Consider the following 11,838-nt stretch of genomic DNA (forward strand, 5'->3'; position numbering starts at 1 on the left):
CTCAATTTAATCAGAAGCACCATTTCCATCAACAGGAAGGCTTTTAAAATCAACAAATAAGATATTACTGGGCTACCTGGGACCACCTTGAAGAATTAATTAATTATTTAATGGTTACTCTCTTGGACCTTTGCCACCTAGAAAAGGTACTGAAGCATGTAACAACCCATAGCTTCTCTTGCCAATCATGAGAACTAAAAAAAGAGAGGTAATACTGGAGATAGCTAGCTACTGTGTGCCAGCAAAATCTCTTTCCTAACTCAGAAGGGAACAGAAATAGTACTGCTACTACTACAAATGGTAGCTGATTTGATTGACAACCCATGTCCTTTTAAAATTTGGGGGGTGGCTATTGGCTTGTTTTGATTTTATTCTGTAAATTGCCCTGAGACCTCTAGGTATAGGGCAGTATATACAATCAATCAATCATAGAGTAGGGGTGAGTGGGCAGCCCCCAACCCAGAGACCTGATCCAAACCCCCATATTTTTCAGGCTGTTCCAAGCCTCCCAATAATTTTGGTAGTGGCAAAAAGGAAGTAGGCAGCAATAAGGGAGGCAGAAAAGTTAAAATGTCACTGTCCAGCCCGACAACTGGATGGCTGTACAAATTACCAGCTTCCCCATACTGATGCTTAGTTTGATAAGCACAGAGGGACCATTAAGTGCACAGATCAGCTGAGAGGGGAAGCTCAGTGCCTATATGTGTAAGGTGATACACCCACCACTGGCAATGCTCCACCCCTGTCTCCAAGGGTAAATGCACCCCTTCGACCGAAAATGGTAACCACTCCTGAAACAGCATGAGCATCCAAGAAAGAAAACATAAGATTTACTTAGTGGGGATAAACCCCTCCAGACAAGGCTAGCTTATATGAAAAGAATGTACCCATGACCTAAGTGAGGAAACCAAATTAAAGCAGTGATAGCAAAGCTAATTGAAAACAAAGGGGAGCTCTATAGAGTTGGTTTGGTGTGCTAGCTTACCAGCCTCCATTTAAGAGTAGCTTATTCCTATGCTGCAAGCTGTTCCCTAGCATGCAAACATACCTGCTCTTGGTTTTCTGTTATGCTTATCAGTCGCCAATACAAAAAGTAACTGGTGTTTACAAAAAGGTTGCTGGGAAATGCACAGCCCCCAAGCAGCTGCTGAAAATGGCACAGAATGCTCTCAGAAACCAGTGTGAGTGTAAATGGAATGTGACAGCTGACAACTGGCCCCTGCAAGTTTCAGGGAAGGGTAGCAAGTTAAGTAGTGAGAAACACTGCCAGAAACCTTATACAGTCCATTGGGTTTTAAACTGCTTTACTTTATAAAATAGCGTGTGGGGTACCACTTGTGGGAGAAGTGCTATGAGCTCTCCCTTCATGTAGACATTAACAAAGAGGGATGCCTTACGACAACTGTATATAATACTAATTTACCATCAAGATACCATGTAAGGCAAAAATCCCGCTGAACTCTTCCTTCTACCCCAGCCAGCAAGGTCAGAGAAAATGGGAGCTGCCGTATCTCAACACCCAGGAATATAGGCTCCCCACTGCTGATAGGAAGATGAATTCAGTGTTCCAAGACTTGTTTCTACAAGATGTAACCATCCACAGTGGATTAAGACAGCTTGATTGAGGATCAACTACCACCAGGAGAATTTGTCATAATAAAAATAGTGATAGGTATCTTCCCTTCAAGAATTTATTTACAAGTAATTGAAAAATGTACAGTTTCTTACATGGGTTACTTGTGCAAAGTTGAACAGATCAATGTACACAGAAGACACTGGTAGAGCAGACAAGCACACCGACAGTCTCCTCCCACACTGCTGCTTAAGGTATCCAAAATGTTTGATTTGAGCTTTGCTTTACAAAAATGCTTTTGCAAAGGCAGAACGTGTAAAACTGCACAGGGTGGGGAAAGAAAAAGCGAAGCATACAGTAGTAGCACTTTTGACCTTGGTACTGTTTTCAACAACATAACAGTAGCTTCTTGATATCTTCTCAAGAGCAGTTTGGATGAAAATTATTTAAGGGAAATAAAAGTTTTTTTGAAGCACTTTGGTTTTTCCTCATTCTCTGTCCTCTTTTACCATTAGTAAAGTTATTGTCCGCCCCGTCCCATAACCATGTTCAAAAGCTTCGAAAAACAACTAAGCAGAGCCCTACAGAAAGGATACCTAGCACTTAACCTTGAATATGTTACCACACACAATGATAGATCACTTTGCACATGACCCATAGAGCAGACTGCAACCCCCTTCTCTCCTCCCGCCCCCGAGCTTGACATAATAGTCCATTTCTCAATTTCATCTCAATTCCAAATACTTTCATCACATTGCTAAATGGAAAAAAAAAACCAGGCGGAGATAAAGCAGCAGGGAAATCTAGTTCTTCACACAGTACTTACAGATGCACTGAAGCTGATAGCAGCAGTTAAAATGCTAGCACTTGAATCATACTTAAAAATGTATACTGTATATAAATATCCCCCTTTTTAAAATCAAGCTACACGTAAGCATCACTGTGTATAACACAATTACACTTAAAAGCTTAGTGTGTCCACTACAGAAATGCACAATGCTGCCCTAAGACTGGAGATGGTAAGATCACAGACAGTGGAATTCAGCCTTAAGTAATTCTTTCACAAGTAACCCAAGTACGGTACATTTGACCTCAAGAGGGAGGGGAGGGGGTGCTTTCTGATGTCCAAGGAGAAAGAAGCTTCAGCAAGGGTGGGTGGCAACAGCACAACAGCTATTTTGCTTTTCAAAGTAAATGCAGTGATGCTAGGAGGAGGAGGAGGAGGAGGATGACTCAGACACTTCATACATATATTTTCCTCATCAGAGTGTTCATTTGCATCATCCAGGGTCAACAGTCACGCCAACTTTGTTCTACTATTGCAGAAACCCGTTTTTCATATTCCCGCTTATTCTCTTGGTATAGTTGAGCTGCCTGGCTGTTTGCTGGACTGTTTGGATTAGGCTCATCCAGTAAAGACTGTTTGGGGGGGGGGGAGAGAAAAGAAAAGATGAATCAGCTTCATAATGAGGTTTCACACAATGCAAGCAAAGTGATTAATTCAATGTAGCAAAAGATGCCATGTATATTAGGAAGATCACTTGACTATTTCAAGCCTGCTGCATAGCTTGCACCTATCACATTGCTTTTAACACAATGACATGGACTCTGCACAGGTACTAGTTACACGATTAACAATTATCTTTGTTTCAACAGCAAAGCTTAATGTGTGCAGTGAGCCACTTCTTTAAGCCTACAGGACTAGACTCAGAATCAACTCCGATGGACTGCTCTTCCATTGTTCTAATGGAGAATGGGGGGAAAGGGCTTTTGGTCTGCCAGCAGTCATCTTGCATTGGCTTCAGGCAAGACTTTGATGGTGAATGACAGAAGTGTAAAAAGCAAGGGGAGAAGAAAGTACGCTCTGAACTGTAAGAATACAGCACTGCTACACCAAATACACCTAAAACACAATGGTATAAAAATAGACTAAATATAATTACCACCACTAGAAAAAGATGCAATGCTTTTTAAATGTATAGCTGTTTCAGTTTGTGAAACCATTTTATTGATCTTTTTAAGTACACTTGTGAATACTGTGGATAATAATCACTGAGAAATAATTACGCATTTCCATACTTTCACAAACCCATTTACAGAAATAAAAAGATGGGTCATAAATAATGATGATGGAATCCCATGGCAGATAGAGGTTTCCACCTTAGTTATTACACTGCTTCAAACTGTATTAGCAAGGTCATCAGTAGCCCTGATGTTACCTGTATGGATGTTAAGATGGATGACACATCATAGGTAGGACTCCAACGGTTCTGAAGAATATCCAGACATATACTACCATCTGCATAGACTGCAAAAGGAAATTAATGAGTTTCATAACAAGAATCAGTGCCTTCAAGTTTCTCTTGCTATGTTGTCACTCCCAGCTAGTTATCAACATTTCCTGCATAAGTATCTTAAGCTGCCCATAGAACAAGCATCTGGCAGCTTGTGCCTCAAATACCTGATTTCAACAAGTTATGGAACAGGCCCCTGGTGAAATGAATTTTTAAAGTTCACCTTGTTTCCACCAACACTTCCTCCTTTATAACCTCACAACTCTGATTATTAAAAAGTTCACAGCATGGCATTTCAAGAAAAGATTTAAAGAGCAGTAATGTGTCTCCTTTCAAAGATCTATGCCAGTCACCCTAGTGACAGCATGTACCCCATTGCCTAATGTGAACTTTCCAACGTAGGATTTAAAATTCTTCATAAAGTGGGGAAGATATAAATGCAAGATGACAAGATCATGTTAAAAAAAAGCCATTAAAAACTCATTTACAAAAGCATCAGCAGCTGTAGGAGTGCTACAAATTTAAATTGGGTGCACTTGGTTAGTGACCACAAGAAAAGTTTATTCATGCTTCCATCAGAAGTCATATAACCAAAACAAAATCAGCAGATAAGAACTAGGATTATAAGAAATCCTAAAACTGAGCAGGTATTGCTATGAAGTAGATATGGTTTTATTTAAATATGTTCCCCTTGCCTTTAAAAATTAAAGAACCCTACACCTTTGTGATCAAGGAAGTCACTGAGGGAAATAATCTGATTGCACTAGAAACTTGAGAGGCCAGGTAGGAGTGAACTCAGCAACAATTAGCATATGGGGACACACACACACACACACACACACACACACACACACACACACAGAAAGAGTCCAAAATTCCCTGCAACTATCAGTATCAGGTCCACCTCTGTGACCACTACTGCAGTTAAGAAACAAATCGCTTCATTTTAGGTGGTACATACCATTTGGATGAAACATTTTAGACACAAATCTAACAGTAGGTGGCTTGTTTGGATATTCTTCTGTGAATTCTATGGTAAGCTTGAAAGTTCCTGCAATGGGGAGAGGCAAGTTATAAGTATCTTGTTTACAAATGGAAACTCCCTGTTCCCATTGGTCTGAAGTGCAGAAGCACCAACCATTTCACAAAATTCTCTTGGTACATGAGATTCAAAGATTAGTCCACCTTTCCTCAGCCAAATGGCTTTAGGAAGCTCCCAGCCAAAGCTTTACTGTTTATGTAGCACCGCAAATGTGAACAGCACATTACAGAGTACAATTAGAAAGGCTCCTGCCCCACGGCTTATATGATCTGACACGGAGAAAGCAGCAGCGCTAAAAAGAGGAGGATTTTGTTTATTTCAGTTACGTGTACACAGGCCTAGTTACTGTAAGACATGGGACCTAAGGAGTTGTGCCAAAGCCATCAAGGAAAAGGTGGGCTCTGAGGGATTTGAAGGAAGACAGGAGTTCTAGATGGCAGTTCTAAGCTTAAGCGGCACCAAGGGTAGAGTGGGTCAAAGGAAGCTACAGATCTTGAGATGGCTCAGAGCAGGGAGGTGGCGTAGAAAAGAGCAGGAATATGTTGGGGTGTTAAGAGAAGGCAAGGCCATGAAGGGTTCTGATGTGGAAAGTATGTTGGATCAAGGGAAGGGCAAGAAAACAATGTGCAAATTTAAGAAAGACCACTATGTGATCAGAATAACTAGGGATGTGAATGCTGCTGGTAGAAAAGTGCTAGAAAGAGGACTGAGGAGAAGGCCACAATAGTCAAGGTGAGAGGGCATGATACAGTTTTCATCCAACGGATATATTTGTAACATTTCCTATTTATGGAGACAGCCATCCTTCATGTACCCCAACACACGGGTTATGAAAGATATGATGCTTCTGAACATGTACCCTAAACAGACTTTGTTTATAGGAGTAGCTTCAAGAAAGTTCTTAAGTAAAGGGTACTATTTACACAGTAAGCCTAGTCACCACTTCAAAGCAAAGTGCTTAACTGCAGCTGTCTTATCTTCCATCCAAAGTTTTTCTTCTCCCACACACCTATCCCCTTTCTAGAAAGGGTGGCTGATAGGGGGGAGGAGGAGGACTTGACATCATCCTCTCTTTGAAACATTTAAATTATACTGAGAGGCCAGGGAGAGATTGCAAACAGTTGAATCTCTGCTTCTGAGCTACACTGATCCATGAAATTCTGGTGTGGAATCCTAAGACTGATTAACAATTTGATCACATCACCCTTCTGCCCACTGAAAATGTTTTGTTTTGTTTTAATACTTACCATCTTCAAATGGGGTTCCCTCAGGCCTGAAAGAAGAGAGAGCATGTCAGCATCTTACATTTGGCTTGGTGAAGTTAGTTCATTATTAAACTGGCACTCAGCCTTTACAGAATGACATGTACCTTAATCCATGCCCAGCACAGAAACGGGTCAGAATGAGCAAGGTTTAAGGGCTTTAGAAAAAAGAAACAAAATTTTAGCAGTTTCACAATTTCTACACCTGGGTAGTTTTACTTGTCTAAAGTAAAACTGACACCCATTCCCATGCTGCTGCCACCTCTAATTCTATTCTCAACCTAGAAACTATCCAGGACAAATTGTGGGGGTGCCATACCCAAAGTCTCCATAGCATTGTTTCATTTTAAAATGGCAGAGCTAAGGATGCTGCACACTTGCCGCTGCTCACTGTCCCCAACTCCAGTTTTGCTGGTATTTTTAAATTCAATATAGCAGCAGCGCAAGGGTTGTGCATGGCTCGGAGCTGATGGCAACCAATTTGCCACAGGTAACTGGAGATATACTCAGAAAATATTTCCTCCCCTGAATAAAAGAACACAATGCTCAGTGGATTTGGGGTTTTTGCTCAATTTGCTAACCAACCTGAAGATTTCTAGCTAAATTAATACGTACAACACATTACAGAGCAACATAAAAGAGAAAGATCCCTGCCCTGAGGAATGCAGCCTAAATTCTGTTGGGGAAGGCAGAGACAAATGAAACGGGAAGAATATGAACAAAACAGTCCCACATAGAATCACAGAATTGTAGAGCTGGAAGGGACCCTGAGTGTCATCTAGTCCTACTCCCTGCAGTGCAGGAATATGCAGCTGTCCCTTGCGGGGATTGAACCTGCAACCCTCACATTATCAGCACCATGCTCTAACCAACTGAGCTATGCACTACTGAAGCACAGTTTCTGCAGGGAATAAAATGAAAGAACAATACTTCCAAAGGCATGAAAGATACTTCCTACCCCAATATAGTGTTTCCCTAGCCTTTAAGGCAAGGCAAGCTTAGTATCCCATGCAGAAAATAAGGGTGTGTATTGGAGGTGGGGGAGGAAATCATTCAGCCAGCTCTTGACTACCCTCCATGGAGGTCACTCGAGGAGCTTTGGCACAGGCTCTACCTAAGTGGCTTTGTTACTTCAGAAGGCAGAAACAGCACCTACTCCTTGGACAATCTTGCAGCATGTGGTGGTTGTTAAACAGGAGTGAGTGAGCAAGGAAGTTCCCTGGATATGAGAAGAAAAGAATACTTGCTGAAAATTTGGGGCAGGAATCAGCTCCACCACCACAAAAACAGGCTGAAGGGGGAGAGTTTCACTGCAGCTTTGCAAACTTGCATAATACGGTTGGATACAGAGGTGGCAGTGTTTTTCTACCTAGCAGAGGGAACAATTCTTCAGAAGCTTGTTGTGGAGTTTCTCAATTAAAAGATCAGTAATGACATAGAAACTGCACTCGGAAGGTTTGCCCAGCACTACTGACTTTTCCCTGCAAAGTGCAGCCAAGGAAGCACATTCATTACACTCCTCAGTTTACTTTCAGTATATGGGACAGTAAAGTTCAGTCAGTGCTTTATTGATTTGAGTCTCCAACCTAAAGCAAACTCTAGAATCCTCTACAGTGAACAGCAGATCCTTAGCAGAAAAGTATCCCTCTGAATGCTGCTGGGGGCAAGGGCCTGAACTAGATGGTCAAATTGTTCCTCAGCCACAAAACCCACAGAGGATGTTCACTAATTTAATTTATTAAATTTCTATACCACCCTTCATCTGAGGATCACTGGTTGGTTTACAATATAAAATGCCTACACAGAAACAAACAAAAATAACAACTACCACCCCATATTTCTTAGGCCAGTTACAGCTACTCTCTCACCCTAAATTACAAAAGTTCACTACAAGCTAGCAAGACATGATAGCCAACAGTTGTTTCTAGTAGCCTGGCTTGCTTGCTTTCTGCACCACAAAAATTAATGTATATCCCTTGTATAGCAGAAAATAGGGCTATAGGGAGCAGTGTTTCTACTGCATGCTTTTAACAACCCTTTATTTCTATACCAAGGTGGGAACATCCCTTCAGATGTTGTGAGACTCCATTAGCCCCAGCCAACATGGCCCATATTCAGGTATGATGGGAGTTGTAGTCCAGCAACAGCTAGAGGCAGTGTTCGAAACTCCCATTATTCTAGGCACATTTTGTGACAGGGAACTTCATTAGCGCAAGCAGTTTCTGAGCTCTGGGAGCAGAACTGCGCCTAAGATTTCAGATTAAAACTGCAGATTAAAACTCCCTTCCCTCTTCCAGCTACTCTCCGAAGACGGGAGAAAAGACCCTCTTAAGAAGGACTAGACCACAGGGAAATGAACATATTATTTTAGTTATTATTTTAGTTGCAGTTCATTCATTTTCAGCTTTTTATTTTTGTTATAAAAATGCACACCTAAACGTTCTATTGTAGCACCTATAACCTAGGTTTAAGGTGCCATTTAGCTCCTAGCTTTCATATTTCGTTTCTAACACTGGCTAGAGGAGCACAGGTTTCCCATTCCTTTCCCAGACCACGGCACTGAAAGTGCTCCAATATAAACATGAAACCTGCAGTCTTGTGACCCTGCACTGCCAGCGGCTATTTAAAAATAAAAACATTGCGCCTGGGTATATAGGGAGTTTTGCTTTGCTTGTCAACAAAATTAAGATTCCTGGTCACTACTGGCAACAATATTTCCACACCAACCCCAAGTAATCTACTTACAGGTCTGTCACAAGGATAATAGGGAGAGCGATGGAATGACAACCATGTGTACATTCTAAAGCTCCTTAGAGCAGGGAGTGCCAACATGGTGCTCATGAGCCCACATGTGCCTGCAGAGGCCTCCGCTGGAGCCCACAAGGTCCTCTTCTGCCCCCAGCAGAAATTGTGCAAATGGATGAAATGGTTGTAAGCACCACACACATCACAGCCTATTCTATAGGGTAGAACGAAATGCTTTTTTCAAGTCTCTTTGTCCACAGGCCCAGAAAGGTTGGTGATCACTGCCTTACAGGAAGAGATTTTTTTAAAAAAATTATGGCTAATGCCAGATCTAGTATTTGGAAACTCTCTCACATACCTCTCAGCCTGGATATACAGCCTTTTAGCACTGTTGTGCAGATTAAAAACCAACACCACTTGCCCTCCTTGGACAAAGAGCAAAATACGATTAAGAAAAATAGCTGCTATACTGTCATCCCTGCAGAACCACACAGCCCTAACCTCCTTGGACAAAGAGCAAGGCAAGATATGACAATGACAATCATTAAAGCAATAATTATAGCAACACAAACACCCCACCCTGAGCATATTGGAAGGAGAGGAGCAAGATGCAACTGCCAGCACAATAATAGCAATTACAATTCCTACACTTGCATTTTGATATATGCTGTAAGCCGCCCAGAGTGGCTGTGGAAATCCAGCCAGATGGGTGGGGTATAATGATGATGATGATACTATCATCATCATCATCTTTCTCTTCTTCATGGGATACAAGCTGTTGTGTTCTAATATAATAATAATTACAGCTATTATTCCTGTGTTTGGGAATAAATGTATGCATATGCCTATGTTTGTGAAAAACAGATCAGTGACATCTTGATCACTTGAAGGTGCAGCAAGGCTCAAGAGTTAACACAAATAAGTACTACTAGTAGTAAATTGTATTATTAATATTTATTTATTCAATTTCTATACCATCCATCATCTGAGGCACACAGAGCTGTTTACAATATAAAAAACAAACATAATAACATAGCGAGAAACAAGAACAATACCCCCCCCAAAAAACACACACTCACATAAGCAATTTAAAAGGCCACAGACTGCTTAATTATCCAAAGGGCTGGGAAAAGAGGAATATTTTTGCCTGGCACCTAAAAAGATGTGGAACAAAAGCGCCAGGCAAGCCTCCCCAGGGAGCGCAATCCACAAAAGTGGGGCCACCACAGAAAAGGCTCGTTCACATGTTTCCACCCTCCAGACCTCTCCTAGAGGTGGACACATGAAGAAGGGCCTCAGGTGATGGGTGACTGCAGGGTCCAGATCAGTTCACATGGGGAGAGGCATAACTGGAAGTATCTCAGTTATCTCACAGAATAATAAGAGTTGGAAGAAACCTTGAGGACCATGTAGTCCAACCCTATGCAATACAGGAATATGCACCTGCCCCTTACAGGGATATTGTGGTCCTGAACCATTTTAAGGTTCTATAGGTCAAAACCAACAATTTGAATGAAACCAACTGGCAGCGAATAGTCAGACCAGGATCGGTGTCATAGGCTCAAACCCTTTTGCAACCTGGCCCTTGAATTCTGCACCAGCTGTCTTCAGAAACCATCTTCAGAGAAAGGGAGGACAGGTTAAATTTCTAGCCCTCTAGGTCCCTCACCCCAATGTTTACCCTGAAAGGGGAGGGGAGGCCACTTGCAGGTGGGAGGAGAGGGTCTGCCTACTCACCCGAAAATAACCGCGTTCCACACCATGATGTTGTTCTCCGAGGGAGCCCCGCTGACTCCCGCCGGGGGGTCCTCCTGAAGCCTGTTTACAGAGGAAAAGGGACAAGGGACACCAGCAGCTCAGTGGCAGGAGTGACAGCGCCGCCTTCCCACCCAGCCTGCGCAAACTGCGTAGCGCCCCCCCCCCGTTCTACGGGCGCCCTTCGCTCGCCTGCCCGCCTTGCGCAAGTAGCGCAACACTGTCCACTACGCTAGCGGCGCAGCGCTCCCTCCGCCGCCGCCATGTTTGATCACCTCACCACCTTCCTCGCTCTCCTGCCCGCTCCCCCACTTCGAGAAACCGTCCCTCCGTCGCGCTTACCTCTTGAAGTCCCGCATGAGGCGCCTCCGGGCGGGCGTGGACATCGCGGGGTCGCGGTTATAAATCACTCATACACACCAGCCCCACCGGCCCCCCAGGGAAGGCGGGACGGCGGAGGCGAGAGAGCGGGGCGAGGGCGGCGGCTGGCGAGACTCCGAGCGATAGCCGCCTCTACCACCTCAACAAAGCGCGGGGGGAGGAGAGAGACACACACAAACAACGCGGCCCTAACTACGGCGGCGGAGGCTGCCGGGCAATACCGGGCAGCACCACTGCCGTTGCGAGGGGCGGCGCTCCGCGGGGCCGAGTCAGCTCGGGCTGTACCACTGCGCAGGCAACAGGGGGAGCGAGGGGGAGAGCTGGGATGCTGCGGCTTGTGGCGCGGGGGCGATACCACCAGAGGGAGGATGAAAGAAAGAGTGGGCGGTGACGTAAAGCGAAGGATTCTGGGCGATACCAAATGGAAGAGGCAGGCGGGGGTGGAAGCCACCCCGGTGTGCAGCATAAACCAACTATTAGGTACCTGTGTAGGCTCCCTCTCCTCCTCATTGGTGCGCAAGGGACTGGGAGCCGCGCCTCTGGGCGGGGCAGTTGTTTAGGATTACAGCATTAGGGGTCTGATCCTGCACACGGCCGCTGGGATGTAAGCGCCACAATTGTTCGAGGGAACATGTTCTCGAATAAGGAAAGGTGACTAAGGAATGGAGCATTTGTGCTGCCGTTCTCACTAGCTCATTGTCACCACTGTCACTATGGTCATGAGAAGCATTAAGAAGAGCCTGCTGGATCAGGTGAAAAGGAACCGCACAAGAGCTCTCTCCTCCT

At 43.9% G+C, this 11,838-nt stretch overlaps 1 protein-coding gene across 1 annotated transcript; it reads right to left on the reverse strand.

Annotated features, from left to right (window-relative positions):
* Nucleotides 1–1,677: 1,677 nt before the first annotated feature.
* On the reverse strand, nt 1,678–11,430 carry UBE2A (ubiquitin conjugating enzyme E2 A). Its single transcript, XM_083723154.1, has 6 exons — nt 11,014–11,430; nt 10,654–10,734; nt 6,157–6,182; nt 4,829–4,918; nt 3,793–3,881; nt 1,678–2,992 (listed from the first exon to the last, which is right to left on the reverse strand). The coding sequence occupies exons 1-6, from the start codon at nt 11,055–11,057 to the stop codon at nt 2,864–2,866; spliced, it is 459 nt and encodes a 152-aa protein (XP_083579280.1). The 5' UTR covers nt 11,058–11,430; the 3' UTR covers nt 1,678–2,863.
* Nucleotides 11,431–11,838: the final 408 nt, after the last annotated feature.

Source organism: Podarcis gaigeae (assembly GCF_964106915.1).
Source record: "Podarcis gaigeae genome assembly, chromosome: Z".
Classification (NCBI taxonomy): domain Eukaryota; kingdom Metazoa; phylum Chordata; class Lepidosauria; order Squamata; family Lacertidae; genus Podarcis; species Podarcis gaigeae.